The sequence below is a fragment of the Rhinopithecus bieti genome, unplaced genomic scaffold, assembly GCF_001698545.2.
Source record: "Rhinopithecus bieti isolate Rb0 unplaced genomic scaffold, ASM169854v2 scaffold_62793, whole genome shotgun sequence".
Taxonomy (NCBI): Eukaryota; Metazoa; Chordata; class Mammalia; order Primates; family Cercopithecidae; genus Rhinopithecus; species Rhinopithecus bieti.
This window is the reverse complement of record NW_016824412.1, coordinates 845,669-867,530: the sequence shown is the minus strand read 5'-3', so window position 1 is coordinate 867,530 and position 21,862 is coordinate 845,669. Positions and strand designations below refer to the sequence as shown.

General features: G+C 38.1%; 1 protein-coding gene and 1 long non-coding RNA gene across 2 annotated transcripts in view; one reads left to right on the top strand and one right to left on the bottom strand.

Annotated features, from left to right (window-relative positions):
• COL6A6 (collagen type VI alpha 6 chain) overlaps positions 1 to 21,862 on the top strand; it is a 110,619-nt gene that overhangs the window by 52,556 nt on the left and 36,201 nt on the right. The window contains exons 25-29 of the mRNA XM_017862330.1: positions 9,781 to 9,843; positions 14,140 to 14,202; positions 14,974 to 15,024; positions 16,701 to 16,736; positions 17,808 to 17,870. Coding sequence (XP_017717819.1) covers positions 9,781 to 9,843; positions 14,140 to 14,202; positions 14,974 to 15,024; positions 16,701 to 16,736; positions 17,808 to 17,870 — 276 coding nt within the window. The remainder of the gene's footprint in view (positions 1 to 9,780; positions 9,844 to 14,139; positions 14,203 to 14,973; positions 15,025 to 16,700; positions 16,737 to 17,807; positions 17,871 to 21,862) is intronic.
• LOC108522249 (uncharacterized) lies at positions 4,153 to 20,530 on the bottom strand. Its single transcript, XR_001883413.1, has 3 exons — positions 20,284 to 20,530; positions 12,736 to 12,948; positions 4,153 to 4,506 (listed from the first exon to the last, which is right to left on the bottom strand). It is a non-coding gene; the product is annotated as an uncharacterized LOC108522249 (long non-coding RNA).

Below are 21,862 nucleotides of genomic sequence, written 5' to 3'. Positions count from 1 at the left end.
CAGCTTCATCCGTGTTGCTGCAAAGGACATGATCTCATTCTTTTTTATGACTGTACAGTATTCCATGGTGTATATTTACTACATTTTCTTTATCCATTCTACTGTTGTTGGGCATTTAAGTTGATTCCATGTCTTTGCTATTGTGAATAGTGCTGCAATGAATGTACACATGCATGTGTCTTTATGGTAGAATGATTTATATTCTTTTGGGTAAATACCCAATAATGAGATTGCTGGGTTGAATGGTGATTCTGTTTCAAGTTCCTTGAGGTATCACCACACTGCTTTCCACAATGACTGAACTAATGTACAGTCCCACCAGGAGTGTGTAAGTGTTCTATTTTTTTCTACAACCTCACTAGCATCTGTTATTTCTTGACTTTTTAATAATAACCATTCTGACTGTATCTCACTGTGGCTTTGATTTGAATTTCTCTAATGATCAGTGATTTTGAGCATTTTTTAATAATACAGAACTGTGTTTAATACTACAAAAATATAAGTGTTTGTTGTGCTTCTCTACCTGGGTTTCATGGGAGGACTGCAGGGCTCCTCTGAACTGTAGTGCAACACAGAAAGGGTTGACAGCCTGGGGGTAGGGGATGCCGCTGGATTAAAAAATGAGAATGAGGCCCCTCTGGTGAGGTCTGTGTCCATGAGGGTGAGAGGTGGGTTACAGGCATGGGGGCATCAGAAAGGGGAAGGTTGTATGGAGTGGGATTGAGCATATTTTCATATACCTACTGGCCATGTGTATGTCTTCTTTTGAAAATTGTTCATATCCTTTGCACACTTTTCAATGTGGTTGTTTGTTTTTGGCTTGTGAATTTGCTTAAGTTCCTTAAGATTCTAGGTATCAGACATTTGTTGGATATGTAGTTTGCAAATATTTTCTCCCATTCTATATGTTGTCTGTTTACTCTGTTCATAATTTCTTTTGCTGTGCAGAAGCTCTTTAGCTTAATTGGGTCTGTCAATTTTTGTTTGTGTTGCAATCGCTTTTGTCAATTTTCTCATGAAATCCTTGCCAAGTCCTATGTCCAGAATGGTGTTTCCTAGGTTATCCTCCAGGGTTTTTATGCCTCTAGATTTTACATTTAAGTCTTTAATCCATATTGAGTTGATTTTTGTATATGGTATGAGGAAGGGGCCTGGTTTCAATCTTTTGCATATGGCTAGCCAGTTCTCCCAGTACCATTTATTGAATAGGGAGTCTTTTTCTCATTGCTTGTTTTTGTTGGTTTTGTCAAAGATCAGATGGTTGTAGGTGTGTGGCTCTATTTCTGGACTTTCTATACTGTTCCATTGGTCTAGAGTCTGTTTTTATACTAGTACCATGCTGTTTTGGTTACTGTAGCCTTGTAATATAGTTTGAAGTCACATAAGGTGATGCCTCAAGCTTTGTTCTTTTTGCTTAGGATCGCCTTGGCTATTCACACTCTTCTTTGGTTCTATATAATTTTAAAATAGTTTTTTCTATTTCTGTGAAGAATGTCATTGGTAGTTTGAGAATAGCATTCAATCTGTAAACTGCTTTGGGCAGCATGGTCATTTTAACAGCATTGATTCTTCCTGTCCATGAGCACAGAATGTTTTCCCATTTGTGTCATCTCTGTTTTCTTTGAGCAGTGTTTTGTAATGCTCATTTTAGAGATCTTTCACCTTCCTGGTTAGCTGTATTTCTTGGTATTTTTATTTGTACATTTTTGTGGCAATTGTGAATGGGATTGCATTCCTGATTTGGCTCTTGGCTTGTATGTTGTTGGTGTATAGGAATGCTACTGATTTTTGTATTTCAATTTTGTATCCTGGAACTTTGCTCAAGTTGTTTATCAGATCAAGTAGCTTTTGGGTAGAGACTATTGGGTTTTTTAGATATAAAATCTTGTCATTTGCAGACAAGGATAGTTTGACTTCCTCTCTTCATATTTGGATGCCTTATATTTCCTTCTCTTGCCTGGTTGCTCTGGTCAGGACTTCCAGTACTATGTTGAATGGGAGTGGTGCTAGAAGGCATCTCTGTATTGTTCTGGTTTTCAAGGGGAAGGCTTCCAGCTTTTGTCCATTCAGTATGATGTTAGCTGTGGGTCATAGATGGCTGTTACTATTTTGATGTACATTCCCTCAATCCCTGGTTTGTTGAGAGTTTTTAACATGAAGGGATATTGAATGGTATCAAAAGCCTTTTTTCCATTTATTGAGATAATCAGGTAGTTTTGTTTTCGTTCTATTTACATGATGAATCACATTTATTGATTTGTATATATTGAACCAACCTTGCATCCCAGAGATAAGGCCTACTTGATTATGGTGAATTAGCTTTTTGATGTGCTACTGGATTCGCTTTGCTAGTATTTTGTTGATGATTTTTACATTTATGTTCAGCAAGAGTATCAGCCTGAAGTTTTCTTTTTTCGTTGTGTCTCTGCCAGGTTTTGGTATCAGGATGATGCTGGCCTCATAGAATGAGTTAGGGAGAAGTCCCTCCACCTTAACTTTTAGGAATAGTTTCAGTAGGAATGGTATCAGCTCTTCTTTATACATCTGATAGAATTTGGCTTTAAATCTATCTGGTCCTGGATGTTTTTTCGTTGGTAGGCTTTTTATTATTGAGTCAGTGTTGGAGCTTGTTATTGGTCTTTTCAGGGATTCAGTTTCTTTGTGGTTCATTCTTGGGAGGTTGTTTGTATCCAGAAATTTATCTATTTCTTCTGGATCTTCTAGTTTTTGTACATAGAGGTGTTCATAATAATCTCTGAGGGCTTTTTTTTTTTTTCTGTGGGGTCAGTGGTAATGCCCCCTTTTTCATTTCTCATTGTGTTTATTTGGATCTTCTTTCCTTTTTTTGTATTAGTCTAGCTAACTAGTCTATCTTATTTTGGCAAAGAACAAATTCCTTGATTTGTTGTTCTTCTGTATGGTTTTCTGTATCTCAATTTCCTTCAGTTCAGCTCTGATTTTGGTTATTTCTTATCTTCTTCTAGCTTTGGGGTTGGTTCTCTAGTTCCTCTAGTTGTGAAGATAGGTTGTTAATTTGAGATCTAATTTTTTGATTGGGCATTTATTGCTATAAACTTCCCTGTTAACACTGTCTTATCTGCATCCCAGAGATCCTGGTATGTTGTATCTTTGTTCTTACTAGTTTCAAAGAATTTCTTGGTGTCTGCCTTAATTTCATTATTTACCCAAAATTATTCAGGAGCAGGTTGTTTAATTTCCATGTAATTGTATGATTTTGGGTGATTTTCTTAGCATTGATTTTTATTTTTATTTCAGTGTGGTCCAAGATTGTGGTTGACATGATTTTTTTTTTAATTTACTGAGGATTGTTTTATGTGTAATTGTGTGGTCAATTTTATGATATATACCATGTGGCGATGAGAAGAATGAATATTCTGTTGTTTTGGGGTGGAGAGTTCTGTATATGTTTGTTAAATCAAGTGTTGAGTTCAGGTTCTAAATATCTTTCTTAATCTTCTGCCTAGATGACCTGCCTAATGCTGTCATGACACTGTTTTAAAGCATGTTAATAATTACTTGTAAAGTTGCTTCTTCAAAAAGCATAAAAACTTTAAAATGTCATGGTATAAATAACTTGATGAAAATAACTATTTTGCACTCATATCCTTGAATCAATAAAAGCTTGCTGGTATGACAAACTGAAATTTTTAAAAGATGGAAATGCCAAGAAAAACATATATCGTGATTATCTCATCTGTTTATATAAAATATGGAGATGTGAGTGGGTGGAAATCCAAAAGTCTTGGTATTTCTCTTGTTCTAGAATCCAAATTGCATCCACATGGCTGTGCAGAGCACGTCTGTGGATGAGTACCCTTTAATCTTGCTTTGGCAAGATTGGTCAAGGCCATAAATCATTCAGCCTCTTAGCATTGTCAGAGTTAGTCAGAAGGTACTACTTCTCTCTAGTCTACGTCTTCCAGTTTTCTGGCTGGCAAACATGGTTTTTCTTTCTATGCTTGGTTTTCTTGAAATACGTTTGTCAATACAGTGAAAATGCTATTTCAAAGATGTTTACAATTTTTTATGTTCAGGACATGGATGAATGGGGTCACAATGTCGTTGTGTCCAAAAGAAAGCCACAGAGACTAACACAATCAGATGTACAAGAGAGTATTTTTCTTTACTGGTTCTATAAATCCCCTGCCGTAAGTTTCATATTGTTTTATAGCACACAAGGACCAGCCACTGGAGTAGAATAACATGAGTGCTTTCTAATTTCAGGATTTGAAGTTTCTCTTAGGATATACATTTAGGAAAAGATGTGATTTCTGTTGACAATATTCTGAAGGCTTATTAACTGGCATTCTGTATAAATCACATGTGTGCTAATCCAGCCAAGTATGTGACTATGATGCAAAAGAATACAGTCCATGGCACAATGAAAAGGAAGAAAGAGCTTTGAAAGGAATGGGGTATTCTTCTGTACCTTCCTTCATTCCCCTTTTGGTTTACCTTAAGGTCCTATTCTAATTTAATCAATACCTGAAAAAAAAAAAAAAAAAAAGAATGGAAAATCAGACACAGAAGTACAAATTTCAATTGAAGCTGTAATTATTTTTTGAATACTTATGCTTTCTTGGTGAATGAATCACTAGTGGCTTGTACAATATCAAGAAAGTTTGGGATGTTCAATGCAATTGGGAGTCCAGAGTAGAATTTCTCTTTTTGTCTTTACAAAGCATAGCATAGTGCTAAATGGTATACAGTCTGGAGCCAGACTGCCTAGGATTGATTCCTAACTTTGTACCTTACTAGCTCTGTGACCTTGAGGAATTTATGTAACCACTTTGTGCTTCAGTTTTTTGCTGTGATAATAAGGATGGTAACAGTAGCTACCTCATTGGATTGTTGTGAAAATTAAAGGATTTAATATATGTAGGTGCTTAGAAAATTGCATGCAGTCATAAGCTCTATGTGTTTGTTATTACTACTATATTGTATCAATATACCCAATTTAATGGGGGTATTTTAGGGCTCAAAGAATGCAGGTCACCATTCCAGGAAAGACCATGATAGTAATATAACAATATGTAACCTGTAGTAGTCAACAAGTTTCATCATTCTGTATAAGCTAAGTTTGGTGGTCCATTAACCATTCCTTTTACTCATTTAACAAACATTTACTAAGTGCTGCTTGTGTGTTGGGCCCTATTCTAGGATACAAGAATGAATCAGGTATAGACTCTAGCCTCACGTATACCCAATCTCATAAAGGAGGCTCACACAAACAAACAATTGCCATGTGATGTGCTGAATGTTAAAAGAGAATTATACTCAAAGTAGAGTGATGTGGTAAAGGATGGAGTTAAACGAGATGAGTGTATTTGGTTTTGCTGAATGAGCAGGTGTTTTCCGGGTAACCAAGGTAAAGGCAGGCATTCAGAAGGAGGACAACCAAGTTACACAGAGATATCAAGGTGAGTTTTGGGAACTACAAATGGCTCAATATGGTTGGAGTGTAGAGTGCTCGGAGAAGTATTAGAAGTTAAGGTTAAGGACTAGTACTGTCAAGATTGACATCTCAGATGTTTTGGGGTTTTTTCTTGCATTAGCTCACCATTTTTTAATGGCCTCTTGATTTTTGTTTTCTCAGACTTAGCTGATATCTAACTTTTAAAAAAGCTGCGCATTTGATCTCCTTATTTCTTTCCACCTTGATATCTGTTCATTGTGAGTTTTCATACATTTCCCCCACACAAATAAAAAGAAGTGACAAGGATTCCTTTTAAGTGTGGGAAACCCTGCACCTCTTCTACCTGCCCTGCCTTATCTAATCCAAAGTCAGCGTGTCCTTGGCAGTGCCCCAACCATTAAACCTGAACTCCCAAGTGCAGTCTCTTCTGATAAGGTGCCAAGCACAATTTTCAAAAAATCATTAACCTCTAAACACTTCTTTCCTATACTTGCTTAACACTAAAGCAGTTGTGGTTACCAAGGGCTCTGTAACTAACTCAACATGAGAAAAAAAGTGGGACAATCAAGTCCCACTTTTGGAGGTTTGATGTGGCCCCAGCCTTATGCATCAAGTTTGGAGAGCCACATTTTTTAGAACTCCAATCTGGACTAATGCATGGATGGTAAGAGTTTGGGAATCCTGTCCCATACAAGGGCCTCAGAGCAGCAGGCATAGTGACTGGGATTTTAGTCTTTAGAGTCAGATACAATTAGGTTCAATTCCCATCTAATCCTCTTATTAACTGAGCAATTTGGATGTGAATGCCTTGAGAAACTGTTTTTGATCAGTAAATGGGGTTAATAACAGGCATCTCACTGTGTTGTTGTAAGAATTGAAGACTGTATTTATTTTCCACTCAGCACAGTGCCTTGCACAAAATGTGAATGCTCAAGAAAAGGCAGCCATTACAACAAAGCCAATGAAGATTTGATCTCTAGCTAATGCCCTTCCCCTTTAAATGCCCTAAACTTCTCTTAACCCTCCATAGTTATTCTTGATCTCAAGTCAAGTAAGCTCTTTCACTCTGATATCTTTCTGGGGGCGATAACTTTTTTGTCTTTATTTTAGAATCCACCAGTGTGATTCCTTGTCTAACCAGCAGTATTTGAGCAGGTGATTTATCTGGGTAACCATTCACTGAGGCTTGAGCCCTTTTCACCTAAGTCACAAACCTCACTTTGGTACTTTGCAAGATCCTGCATAGGAAACAGAATTAGGTTTTCTGATTCTCTGATGGCAAAGTCCTGTATGCATCCAACCATCTACTCATCCAAGACATTTTTTTATTTTGAAAGTTCTTAAAACAGGATATCTCTCATTGCGCTTGTGTATGCTTGAAGTAACTACACATGAAATAATCTCCCCAAATCATCCTCTGTCTCCGAATTTATGTCGGGATGAAGAATGAAGAGTAGACTTCCAGACAAATCTACCAATTTATACCTTGCTTTTCAGGACAATTAGAATCTCTCTACTTCTTTGTACAGTGCATGAAAATTTCATATGGAAAACCAGCTAATTAAACACATTAGTTCATCTCTCTTGAGAATCTTTCCTGGGTAGATAAATGGATGGGTTGATGGGTCCTAGGTAGCCTATGATGCTCCAGAGATATGAATTAATAGGATATGCCCATTAAAGAAGTATACAGTCTAGTCTCTAAGGAATGAGAGAGAAATACACTAACAATTACATACAGAGTAGAGGAATCTGGGGGACAAGCATGAGACCCAACACAGCCAGGAAGTTTGGGTATTCTTCCTGAAACAGTGATGCCAAAAGTAGGATTTTTCAGAGGAGGGAGATTGTACCACTCCTTGGAGGGAAAAAAAATGGACCAGCTAAGGGAAAAATTTGCATGACTATGGAGACGTAAGACAAACATTTGATGAATCACTTGCTTTGATGTGCCTGAACATAAAGCAACGGAAGTAGTCACAGAAAATGAGGCTCCAGAGGCATACAATTCCAACATTTTGAGGGATTTTGCATATTAAGAAGACCTTAAACTTTATTCTGAAAGATATTCAGAATTTCAGACAAAGTGGTAACATGAGCCTGACATTTTAAATCTCTCTCTAAAAACGGTGGAGAATGGATTAGAGGAAGACCTGGCTACAGCTAGGAGAGCCAAGAATTTAGGCAGGATGCAAAATGGGCCTGAAGGCAAGTAATGGGAATGGAAGAGGGAGGGGTACAGAAAGTAGACAGAGTCTACTGTGGGTTGTAGCTGAGGGGTTTTGAGAAGTGAGGCAGTGGAAGGGTCTAGGATGATTCTCAGGTTTCTGGCATGGGTGTCAATGGTAGTAAAGGGTGATACTATTCCTTTATGAAAAGAAAATGAGACTGGAAGCATGATTTAGGGTAAATATGATGGTTTTGAGAATCCATTTCTATTCAATAGGATGTCAAATGGGAATTGTATTTTTTTTTTTAGACAGAGTCTCACTCTATCACCCAGACTGGAGTGCAGTGACACAATTATAGCTAACTGCAGCCTTGAACTTCTGGGATCAAGTGATCCTCCTGCCTCAGCCTCCCAAGTAGTTAGCATTACAGGTGTGTGCTGCCATGCCTGGCTAATTCTTGGGCTTTGTTTTGGTTTTTGGCATAGAGTCTTGCTATGTTACTCAGCCTTTTAATACATGGCTCTGGTGTTCAGTTGAGTGGTTGGGACAGGAGAGCATGTATTTAGGAGTCATTGTGTAGAAGTGGTATGTGAATTCATAGGGGTGCCATTCAGGAAGAGGGGGTAAAGTTAGAAAAATAAGGTCAGAGGATGGAGTCCTGGGGCACGCAGAATTTAAAAGGCAAATAGAATAAGGGAAACCTTCAAAGGTTAATGAGAGGAGCCTAGAGAGGTACCAGGAAGACCATGGTAAGTTGGTGTGACAGAAGTTAAGGGAAAAGTTTCAAAGAACACATGATCAAACTCAAAAAAGGTGAGAGCAAAAAAATGTCAACTGGACGGAACATGAAAGTCAAAGGAGTTAGCTCCATGTAGTGGTGGCAGTGAAAGTTAGAAGGGACTGGGTGGAGAGCTATCTATGGAGGATGACAATAATGAAATGTTCTTTAAAGATGAAGGAAGGGGGAGAGATAGGGTATTATGGAAAGATTATTATCTTTGTTAGTAACCAGTTTATTGTTCAACAATCCTTCCTATTAGGAAGTTTTTTATGTCCAATGTATTGCTTTTTACATTTTTTAAAAGATGAAAATGTTAATGTTACTGTATTTTTGTTCTGAACGAAATAAATTTGCAAGTATCATGTTCATTACACAGAGGTTGGTTTATTTACTTTTAAATTACAACAACCATGACAAAAAAAACTGTGCAAATGATTTCAGCTCACTGGGGTTGGGATTATTTACAAATACCTGTAAACAGTTTTACCAAAAGAGATTTCTCTTACCATATGTTTAGATATCCCAAAGGAAAAATCTGATTCTAAGTGTTAATAACAGGGGAAGGCAGTTGTGTCATCTCTGAATTGGTATTTTAAAATGTTAAGTCTAAAGTTGTTCCAATGAAATATGCTTTCTAGAATGTTGGAAGGACTTACTTCCATTATATCTAATAGCTTTTCCATATAGATTGGTGTTATATTTATCATCTGTTTAAGTTTTGCTATGTTCTTCAATAAGATCTTAAGACTTGCTTTCTTTAGGTTTTGCGTCTTTCTTGTTAAATTTATTCTAAGCATTTTACAGGTTTTTTCTTCTTTTGGTAAGTGGGAATTTGTTTACATTTATTTTTCTAACTTATCACTAGGAAAGAGAAAATTATTTCAGAATATTTATCTTATACTACCTAAACATATCTTATGAACACTCTTTTAGTAAAGTTTCTTGAGCTTTCTAATATACATATCATATGATTTTCTAGTAAAGATCATTTTGTCTTCAAAAAATGTTTTCTACCAAAGCCAGTCCTTTCTACCAAAGGACAAGAAGGGTTATTGTTCAAGGCAAATGTCATTTGGAATGGCTTCTTTAAGTGTTAAGCATTTTAACAACATCTGTTCTTAGAGCAAAACAACCTGAAATCACTTTGGAAGAGAAAACTCACAAGGAAGCACAATTCTTTAGACAACATCTGGCATGAATTACTTTATTAATTTTCTTGTATTTACTAGTCTTTATTTGATGGTGGCAATGCTTTTTTCAGAGCAAGAATCGATGCAACCATAACTCTTCTCTCATCTGTGGTTCATTTTCCTCTTATAAGACAAAGAAAGGGTCTGAAGGAAAGTTGCTTTATGTTTTGCTATATTTGCAATCCCCCTGTTTTGTTTCAGGGACCTCCAGGACCCGGAGGAGAGGCAGGGAATCAAGGCCATTTGGGAAGCCAAGGAAATAAAGTAGGTCACATTCTTTATACTCACCAAAGTTGAGGTTTTCTGCTCAAGAGAACTCTTATATTAGCCAGAGCCCTTTCAACACAGACGAGGACACATTTTCTGGTCCCTAAACCCTGGCTTGATTCTTAGACAGCCAGCAACCTCTAAGGACATGGGTGTGGACCTGGATGAGATCAGGGATTCCAGCTCAGTGTAATTTCAGAGGGGAGGGATACACCCTATTGGAGCTGAGGGATCTCAGGGAACAAGGGATATTCTGGGGCAGGCCTTCGTTTTTCTCTTCCAGTCTCTCTTAATTTCCTCCCGCCACCTCTTTTTTTTTTACTTCCTTTCTTTCCTCTATTTGCACAAACTTTTGGTAAGACCAAAGGCCTTTAAGACCAAGGCACTATACTGAGCATTCAGTTGGGCTGAAGAATCAGCTCCAGGAGAGACATCTTTGTTTTGGTCATTGATTGCACCCTCCATGCTTAGAACAGTGCTTGGCATGTAATATGTGCTTAGTAAATATTGAATAAATGAATTCGTGGGTGGCATAATATATATGACATGAAACCAACCCCAAAGAATATTTTCATAACAATCTATGACGTGAAATAGAGATAAGGGGCTAAAATGGAGGTTTAAATAGCATTATTAGAAGTATTTCTGGGATGGGAAAGGAGGCATCATAGAAAATACAGACTTTGAGTAGAACTTAGATTATAAAAATTTTGGCAAGCAGAGAAGGGAATGGGGGGACTGTAATGAGAAAAAAGCGTGTGAAGGAAGGCACAAGGTTGTGCCTGAAAATCCTGAAACAGGAGGTACCTAGGCATGAAAAATGATCCTGTCTGGCAGGACAAAAACAACAAGAGAGACTGTGGTGAATTTATTCAGTGGCCAGCACAGTATTATCTAAAACTTTTGAATGGAGTGGATGAACACAGCCAGACTTTTGGAAGATTTTAAATAGTCAATTCAGTGTAGAAATATTATGAAGCCTAGGCCGTGCATGGTGGCTCACCCCTGTAATCCCAGCACTTTAGGAAGCTGAGCCAGGCAGATCACTTGAGGTCAGGAGTTCCAGACCAGCCTAACCAACATGGTGAAACCCCGTCTCTACTAAAAATACAAAAATTAGCCAAGTGTGGTGGTACATGCCTGTAATCCCAGCTACTCAGGAGGCTAAGGCAGGGAGAATTGCTTGAACCCAGGAGGTGGAGGTTGTAATGAGTCAAGATCCTGCCACTGCATTCCAGCCTGGGTGACAGAGCGAGACTCCATCTCAAATAAATATTATGAAGCCTGAGAGATTGAAAGTTAGGAGAACAGTTGGTACACTCTTATAGTCTCCAAGGCAAATAGTGATTAGGTGACTTAACAGGGTGAGGACTTAACTTGTGATGATTCCTTAGAACTCTTCCAATAGGGGACTGAGGCAGAGAGGAGTGGGCTAGATGACTTGGATGCTTTGTATATGAGGGGTAACCCTATCACAGACATAGGAAAGTCATTAGGAAGAGTGAGTTTAAGAGGAAAGAAAATCACTTGAGGGGATAGAGGAAAGGGTTTTTAGGTATAGTTGGATATGTAAATTTCAGAGTCATTTGGATTAAAAATAACTCTTGGTGATGCCTCTTTGTAAGAAGTCCAAGAGGAAAGAAGACAATTATTAGGAAGGAAGGAAAATCAACAAAAAAGCACACTGGATTTTGAGTAGAGTTCAAGAAGGGAGGTGAAGAGTATCAACTGGTAAAGAAAAGTTAAGGAGGGGAGGAGTGGAGAGGCCATGATATCTGGTGGCTAAGATATTCTAAAGAACAGTTTCAAAAGTGTAGCAGTTGAGAGGAGAGAAAGGGAGACAGACTGCAAAGGACCAAGAAATGTGCGAGGAGAAAATGGATTAAAATCTGTAAACTACTCTTTGGAAAACTTAGGACTTTAAGGGGAAGAGGAAGACTACTTATACTGGCAAGGTCTAGGAAAGGTTGATGTGGGATATTGGTTTGTTTTTAATGACAGGAGAGACCAGCATGTTTATAATCAGAGGAGAAAGCCAGGGAGAAAAGAGGAGATTGAAAATGTAAGAAAGAGTAGACAGAGTAGATGATTAACAGAGAAATTTGGCAAAGAGGACGAGCTTGAGGGCATAAGAAAAGGGGTTAACTTTGTACTGAAGAATTGTTCAAGGCTGATATGATGGAGTCCAGCAGTTGAGTGTTGCAGAGACAGTTAATTGGAGGATGTAACAAGATAAGTGGATGACAAGAACAATCAACTGCAAAAGGAAGGGACTTCTATGGCATGTAGTGTAGCAATATATGGTGTGTAATCAGGAAATCAAAGTTTGGAACAAAGACAATGCTGCCTTCTTGCCCCTGAAGAAGGCTCTAGGGGAAGTGGTGTCACCGGTAAAAATAAAGTTTCTCTTACCAGGGGTAGACATAGATAAAGGGACCCTAGAGTAGGATGGAGGTGACCATGGGGAAGTAGATAAACAGGAGGAGGGAAGTTGTGCCTTAGAAGATCATTATTAATACAAAAGACTTGGTGGGGGGGTCCGGGGGGCGGGTAGTCAAGAATTTAGATGGCAAGTGCCCCAAAGAAAACCCAAATCCTCTGTACTGCCCTAGGGTGGACTGGGCACTCTGGACTCATGATTCACTGAGATAAACCTCAAACACTTACCCCTACCTTACTCCAGTAAGTTCAGATTTCCAGGAGGCAAGTAACCTGGCAGTTAATCCTGGGCTCAACACTTGTCTCTACCAATAACCAACCATGTGGCCCTAGACAAACCATATGACTTTCCTTGTTTCCTTATCGTAAGGCAGATGTTCTGAAATTTTAGTGTGCATGTGAATCAGCTGAGAAGCTTATGTAAAAGCACATATTTTGGGTTCCACTTACCAGAGTCTAATCCAATGGGATCCGAGAATTTTCTTGACACATGAACCCTGGATGCAGCAGGTGGTCCCCACATCTCACTTTGAGAACCACTGTACTAAAAGGCATCAAGGCAGATGATCTCCTGCTTCCCTTTCATAGAATCCTATTCTTCGTCGCCCCCAGAGCAGTGCTGGTGGTCACTTGTCCATTTTCCCTTATGTTGCTTTTCTGTCCCTAAAAAAGATTTATTAATTCCGCATCTTTTAAGTGTAGGTTGCACACACTTGCACACTCTGTCTTCCAAAGAGTACAGTATAGAAGGGGAGGGAGACGGAGAGTAGCTTGGCATTAGGGAAACTTGACTGCCATTATCTCAACCAGAAGATCAAGGTTAACATCAACAGTGATGTCATGTTGATTATATATACCCTTAATATAATGTGATGAGAATGGCCTTTTACCTGTGTAATCTTCCTCCCCCAAACCCATAAGCCCAGTCTAATCAGAAAAACAGCAATGGGGAACATTCTACAGAATGCCTGGCCAATACTTCTCAAAATGGTCGAGGTTATCAAAAAGGGTGGAGAAACAGTCCCAGTTTAAAGGAGCCGAAGGAGACATACCATGCGGATCCTGGATGGGATCCTGGAATAGGAAAGGAATATCAGGTTAAAAAAGAAAAAAAAAGAAAAAATCTGAATAAAGTATGGGCTTTAGTTAATAATAATAAATCAGTATTGATTCAGTGGTGACAAATGTACCCTACAAATACAACTAGTGTAATGTAATGTTAAAAACAGGGGCAAATTGATGTGGATATATAGGAACTTTATTATGTTCACAACATTTCTGTAAATTTAAAACTATTCCAAAATTAAAATTGTTACCTTTTAATAAAAAGGAGTTAACCTTCCTCTGTAAACCTGTGTTGATTTCCCATGTAGCTGAACTTCCCTCAACATAATACTGAGATTGATTAATAACCCACAGTAAATGTTCTACTAGTCAGAAGTTAGCAACTATTGCCAGGATATCATGGTCCCTTGGTTAACTTGATTCTCCCTCAGAATATTAAAACTAGATTAATCAATCTGCCATCTTTGCAGGGGCCAGATGATTTGCATGAATCATCCTGGAAACGATTTTGTTATTTTTTTAAAAACAGTACAGAGCTTTTCTCTTGACTCATCTTCATGGCATTGAGCTGCTAAGATGGCAACTTGCACTAAACAATAAATCATGCTTGCTGAGGCTTCACTAATCAATGGAGGACACCTCCCTGGCCAACAGCATTTCCTCTTGTATCACTTGCACAACACACAGTTCTGGGCACAAACCCATTGTGCGTGATCCACACAGGTGAACTGAATTAGTGCTATCATTTCTATTCTAATTTCCAACCTAAAAACAATCTCTGTTTAACAGGGTGAACCTGGAGATCTGGGAGAAAAAGGAGCTATTGGCTTTCCTGGTCCTCGTGGCTTGCAGGTTTGTATTTTGTCACTAGTTTTCATCTGGTTCTTGGAATCTTTTAGTTCAGTAGATATCTGGCGTGGTTCTCTGAAGAGAGTTTTAAGGATACCATCCTGATGAAGTTTTATAGTTTTCTAGAAATTAAGAGGGATATTGTCCTCATCTTAGTTCCTTGGCCAGCTTTCCCAACGTGGCAATTCCCCAGGTGCCAAACATCATGGCCAGAATGCTCTTGAAGCCAAATAGTAAAATGAACAAAACTTGTCTTCAGCAATCCCATAACCCTTTTCCCTGCCTTTCCTTTTATCAGAGCCTCTTCATCAGAAATCCATTCCATCCTTCCCCCATTGCTCAGGGTTTCTACAAGGGTCAGACAGTAGCCAATACCGGGGCATTTACTTCTTGTTTTTGTCTAGCAAAGCGAAAATGGTATTAAAATCCAAGTGGTATTGGGGAGAGGTAATACTACTATCTCCCCTTACTGAAAGATTATTATATGCCTGATTTTTTGTTCATGTAATCCTCATAACAACATATGAGTAGGTATAATTATTATTCCCAGCTTACAGATGGGAATACCTAGGGACAGTGCATTGTCTGTATCTGTCACTAACAATTGCCGTTAGTACTACTATCATAAAATGTTGGTGGTCAGCCCCAGAAGTAGAATCCTGTGTCCTGGTTTTCCTTTATCAAACCAAAAAGCTGGCAATCTTGTCCTGTTGAGGAATAAGCCTGTCTCTATCTGTAGTCTGGGATGTTGGTAATCAGTTGCTCTGTTTACAGGGCGATGATGGCAGTCCAGGTTATGGTAGTGTTGGACGCAAAGGAGCAAAGGTAAGTCACATCTGCTGGAAGCTGGATGTTTCCATTTATTTTTTGTTGCTGGTTTTGTTTGCCACATTTAAGAGAAAAAGGGAAGCAGGGAATAAGGCAATCTTGGACAGTTAGAAATATATTTTGATAATTTATTTGCTGATATTCCGTGAGGAATGTGGTAGAAAAGAATGTGATGGTTTAAGGTGCAGGCAACAATTGAAACTTGAAAATAAATTTTCTGTTTTTTTGCGGTGATGTGTGGCCCTGGTCTGACTTGTTCCAGCCTGAACAGTGCATGTAATCTTAGCTGCTCTAGACTCAAGTTTACTCAGGGAAGCATTCCAAAATTAGTCCTCTTCTTATGATGTTTGATTTAGCCAGTAGTGAGAGGTTGTGCAGGAGTTTTCTAAATGTACTGGGCCAAGCAATAACTTAAAAATAAAACTGTACATCAGAATAGTAAGTTGATATTGTCACTGAATATTTAGGTGGCTGGAAGTGAGAGAGAAGTTTACCAAGACCAGTGATTTCTGTATACTAAGAATTACCACTAAGAAGTCAGAATGAAAAAGATCCCACCATAATTACAAAATACAGAAAACATAATACAGTTAAGGATATCATGTCTGCAAAATGTTTGAGACCTATGACAGTGAATTGCTGAGACAGAAAAAAGAATTCGATAAATGAAAAGGCATTCCAAGATCTTGTTGGAAAGTTTCAAATATTGAAGGATGAACATAATTCCAAGTGAAATCCCAATGGGAATAATGCAAGAGGCCATCTGGAAGAATAAAGAACCAAAAACTAGAACAATTTGAAAAATAAAACTAATGAATGAGAGATTTCCAGTGAAATGTTCATTAGAACAGAGAACAGTTAATATTCCATAGTATAATCCCTTAATATCTTACAGGAAGGGAAATATTAAGTAGCCTGTGGCATTGGAACATTAGCCACCCTATAAAATGAATGTATATGAAATTTATAATTATGTGAAGAAATTTTTGTGACAATTTCAAGTAAAAATTTAGAATATACTCAGAAAAAACATTCATCCCAATTGTGTTACATTGTATTTTAAAAGTTAAAAGGAAATGACAACAAAATGTATATAATCACTCTGGGCAGTAAGATTTTGGTGATTTTTCTTCTTTCTATTTTTTTGATTTTATACATGTTTGAGGATTTATTATAATCAGGAAATGAACTTTATTTTAAATTAATTGTATAGGTTTTTTTTATCCAATAGGGATTATTAAATCTCTTCAATTATAGTCTTTGAATGAAGTAAGGTAAGCAGAGGACCCTAAAATGAATGATCAAGTTTAGACTCTCCATAGGTTTTCCAAATTTCTCCATGGAAATCCGTTTTAAGGTCTTCTCAGAGACACATGGCCAAGTGACCACCTGTGCCGTTACAAAAGAAGGAAAGCCGAGTTGTAACTTTTCAGATGTATACTTTTAACCAGCTAGGTAGTTATGATATATTGATGAAACCCTTAAATACTTTAACTTATAAATCAGAGTTTGTTTCTCAAATACTGCTATTTCACTTCCAGATTTCAACTGTTTTGGCCCTTCCTTAATTCAGAGGTACCAAAACTACAGAGGGCCGCAGGGAAAATGAAAGTCAGTGTAAACTTCATTGGGTGATGTGTGCCTGTATTAATCTTCCCTCCTGTCCATTACAGGGACAAGGAGGATTCCCTGGAGAAAGTGGACCTAAGGTACCGTATGCTTCCTAGTAACTAGAGATCAGTCAGAAATACTTCTGGAGGTTATGTAATGTATCCTAGGCCAGTAGAAGAACAGCTAATGACAAATAAATTTCCTGCCTTTGTGGGGAGAAGGAGGGAAGAAGGAAATAGACCAATATTTTTTCAATTTTTAAGATTATGCATTTGTTTAGGAGTATAAGACTTAAAAAGTATTTCTAGTTTTTTAATTAATATGAGAAGATAGAAAACTTATCCTTTTTTTCCTTAAATTTACTCCTTCCCTCTATCATATATATCATATATATTTTCTTATTTACTCAAAGAAAAGTATAATGTAAGGCCGGGGACGGTGGCTTATGCCTGTAATCCCACACTTTGGGAGGCCGAGGCAGGTGGATCACTTGAGGTCAGGGGTTCAAGACCAGCCTGGCCAACATGGCAAAACCCCATCTCTACTAAAATACAAAAATTAGCTGGGCATGGTGGTGCATGCCTGTAGTCCTAGCTACTCAGGAACCTGAAGTGGGAGGATCACTTGAACCCAGGAGACAGAAGCATTCCAAAATTAGAGGTTGTAGTAAGCAGAGATCGCTCCACTGCACTCCAGCTTGAGTGACAGAGCAAGACTCTGTCTCCAAAAAAATAAAAGTATAATGTAAAGAAAAAGTTACTTGATTTCACCTGTCTCAATTTTCCCACTATGTTTATAAATCATCTTAAATAACTAGTTAGCAATGACATCTTCTACCTTGGAGATACCACTTTTTCTAGAAACCCTTACTGAACTCAGAAAATGTCAGGTCCTGTAATAGAGTCGGAGGATAAAATAAAGAACAAAGTTCATTTCTCCAAAGAACCAGTGTTCTCGTTGGGCAGACAGCAAAGTGAAACAATGCTGATGCGGTGTGCTATGTAGAGGGTTACACAAATGGAAACACACACACTCACACACTTCAAAGAAGACTGTTAAAAATGCATATGAAAAATGTCTTCATGTTAGAATCAGTTTAAAGATGCACATATATTAAGTATGTATATGTTTGATTTTAATAACTATTTTACTTTAATGAATGTATTTAGGGTGAGACTGGGGACCCTGGTGGTCCAGGAGAGACTGGGCTGAAGGGAGCTAGAGGCAAAACGGTAAGCTCCTTAGATTCCAATTGCTGACAACCTCACTACATTGGGAAGTCCTCCTTCATGCATTTACAGTAATTTGAGTTGTCTTTTGTTACCAGTGACTTGCAAAATGCATGTTTTTCTATTAAGGCAAACTTGGGGAAGGGGGAATGGACATTCATCTCTCAATGCCAGTGCAAAAACCATGAACTGTTTGCTTTTAGTGAGCAAGTTCACCTGTTCTAGCTGCCAGGGTACCATACTTAACACTGGTGATACGATTTTTTAAAAGAAATCCTCGTGATTCAAAACAGTTTTTGCACTGCCAAAATGTAGTTAATTTAATCCTGTCTCACTGGCAGGTTTACTGCAACCTAATGCCCACTGGCATCTTGTCTTCACTATTCAGGTTTTGTTAATCTACTTTTAGATATAAATTCTGCATAGAGATATATGCAGAAAGATCATCTTCCCATTTAGCTCAAGGAGGTTATCTCTTGAGCTTTGTGAGAAAGTTTGTTTGCTATGTAACTGAGTAGGTCTATATTCTGTAGAGGGGCTTAGATATTGTCTAGTGGTTTGAGTCACTTGGAATAAACAAAGGTCTCCAGTACAGTTCATCTCGTAGGCTTGCCTTGGGTTCCTGTGGATTAAGAATGGGTTTCTTGCATTTGCTGACTCTCTATATATATTAGACTGTGTATAAGTGAGAATGCTGTTTTAGTTTTTTAAAAGACAATCCTAAGATAATTGTCTCTTGATACAGCAATTATCTTTTTTCTTCAGAACAGCACTGATCAGGCAGCCTGGTCTTAATTCATCATGTCAATTAGCAAGAATTTTAAAAGTCTGATAAAAATGTATACTTGAAATGGTTTTCCAGTTTTGTCTTCATAGCTCATTTTGCTCTGATCTATTTTTGTTTCTACAAACTATACGATCTTTATGTATAGATATTACTTGTGTAGGCTTTAGGGGTACAAAATCAGGAAACTCTTCTTCTTCCTCCTCCTCCCCTCCCCTCCCCTTCCTCCTCCCCTTCCTCCTCCCCTTCCTCTTCCTCCTCTCCTACTCTTCTTCCTCCTCCTCCTCCCCCTACTCTTCTTCCTCCTCCCCCCACGAGAACTGCTTCCCAGCTATAATGCTTGTCCTCATACATGTTTTTGGACGGCTATCCATTAACATTATGCTCTAAAAAAAGATGAAGACAGATATAATTAGAAAAATAATTGGAAAAGACTTTCAAATTAATCCAGATGTCATCTGCATTGAAGTATCTCTGGATCATTTATTTCCCTTGGCTTATTAATGAACAAGTTTAACCTTGAACATCAGAAGCATGCTAAGAAGTTCATGGTTGGATTCCTCCCCACAAAGGCACATTAATCATTTTTAAAGACAATAAACGAATGGGAAACAAACTTTTTCTGCTGGCCTTTGAAAATATTTGAAAATTTTTTTTTTGTTCTCCACATTGAACAATTTATCACTGTTTGTAACTTGCTCTTTCCACCCACCCAGCTACTTTTTCCACATTTACATTAATGTTTTTGGATTTGAAGTTGAAGTTTAGACACTGAAAAAATCCAGGTTTTCTCTCTGAAAGAGCTGAAGTTTCTATTGGAAGATTTTGGTAAAACTTCAGCTTAAATTCTGAATGCTTCTTCAGTTCTCTTTGAATGATGATACTCCTCGTTTAAATTCTCTAAATCTTCACTTTGGGTTTTTTTTTCCTCAAAAAACATTTTTTAAATTTTGCCATGATTTTTAACCTGTTTTATTTTGTGTATACATGTATGTTTGTATGCATTTTGTTTTTCTTTTTACCACCTTTAAAAGCATGCACATAGTTTAAAGCAGGGTTTCTCCATCTCAGCGCTATTGACATTTTGGGCTGGATAAGGCTCTGTTGAGGGGCTGTCTTACGCATTGTAGAATGTTTCTCCACATCCTTGGCACCTACCCACTAGATTCCAGCATCAACTACCGTCTGTCCTCCCCACACCCCAGGTTATGACAATCAAAACCACCTTCAGACATTGCCATATGTCCCAGGGGAAAGAAAAGGAGGCAAAATTCTCCTTTGCTAAGAACCACTGGTTTAAAGAGTCAAATAACAAAGTTTATTATATTAAAAAAAAAAAAAAATCCTTCACCCCCTCACTCACTCCCATTTCCTTCTGCCCAGAAACAACAGCTTTCACTTCTGAACTGATTTGTCTCAGAATTGACAATATGTCTCTAAATGTCATACTTACATTCTTACTTTTTTGATTTATAAATTTTAAGCATTATGAACTGATTTCCTCCTGCTATAAAAGTTGCTGATGTACCTTTCTTGATTTTCACTTTATCTAAATCCTGTCTGAAAACATTTAGATGAGGCAAGTATTCTCTCCAACTTAGTCCCGACCCAGAGCCTTCCAACCTGACCCACCTGATGGAGATTCGTCTGTGGCTGGTGCCCAGCTGCCATACTGCAATCATCCTTCACCTTTACCCTTCCCTTTGTCTCTCTTCTGCACTGGATCTCTGCTTCTCATTCTTATTCTCAGACTCCTCCTGTTGGATTTCTCCCTTGTTTCATGGAAAACTCATCCAGTAGCCTGCTAAGAAGGGGTGAATGAAAGGTGTAGTTTTGGAAACAGCCACCATCGGAAAGGAATTTGTACTACCTTAGGATGTGATTGGATATTTTGGCTGGTATATAGTTCTGGGATGGAATTAATTTCTTGGAATTTGGAAGGCAGTCATTCCTCCATTATTTCTAGCTTCTTTTGTTGCTTGGGGAAGTCCAAAGCCATTCTGATTCCTTATGTGGCCAGTGTTCTCTCTCTGGCACCTTATTGCGTAATTTCTCTGCAGTGTTTTGCTATTTCCTGGGTTTTGTGAGTTGATGTCCATTTTTATCCATTTTCCTGGGCATTAGGTGGGTCCTTCATAGGCACTAGGAGCCTGGAAATATGTGTCCTCCAAAGAAGTGTTGGTCAATTATTTTGATGATGTCTTGCCCTCTATATTCTCTATTCCCTATTTATAAAATATCTGTTATTTGGTGTATTCGTATAGTCCTTTAATTTTCTTATTTTTTCTGTTCTATCTTCCAGTTTTTTTGTCTTTTTGCTCTACTTTCTGGGAGAGTTTGTTGAGTTTCCTTACAGTGTTTCACACTTGAATTTTCAAGAGCTTGTGTGTGTTCTCTGAATGTTCCTTTTTATAGCGTACTTTTTTTGTTTCATGATTAAAATATCTTCTCTTACCTTTCCGAGAATATAAATATTTTTGTCTTTTTTACCCAACATAGTCGTTTCCTGCATTTTATTTTCCTTTCTGTTTTGATCTCTATTACTCAGATGTTTCAGGAATGAGCTATTTCTTCATAGTTAAGAATTGAAGACAAAAAGACTGACTGGGGTCAGGCACGGTGGCTCACGCCTGTCATCCCTGTAATCTGGGAGGCCTAAGCAGGCAGATTGCTTCAGCCCAGCAGTTTGAGACCAGCCTGGGCAACATGGTGAAACCCCGTCTCTACAAAAAATACAAGAATTAGCGAGGTGTGGTGGCATGTGCCTGTAGCCCCAGCTACCAGGGAAGCTGAGGCGTGAGGATCACCTGAGCCCAGGAAGTCTTGGCTGCATTGAGCTGAGATTGTACCACTGCATTCGAGCCTGTGTGAGACTGAGACCCTGTCTCAAAAAAAAAAAAAAAAAAAAAGCCACTGATTGGAAGCTCTGAGAGCATGAGTGGGGCTTGTCAACTACCAGTTTTCCAAAGAGAGTGATCTAGCTAAAATCTTTCTTTAGCAAACCTCTGAAATCAATACCTTTTGGTCTTTCTTCTTTGTCTAGTGAAGTTCTCCTGAAAAAACTTCTTAAAATTTCCTACCTGGAGAGTAAAGGTCTGGCTGCCAGCTTTCTAGGAGCCATATAGAAAAAGAGAGCTGGAGACTCTCACATTTACTATACATACCCTCATTTACTCTCCTTGTTTCGGATACTGTATGTTCTCAACTCAGC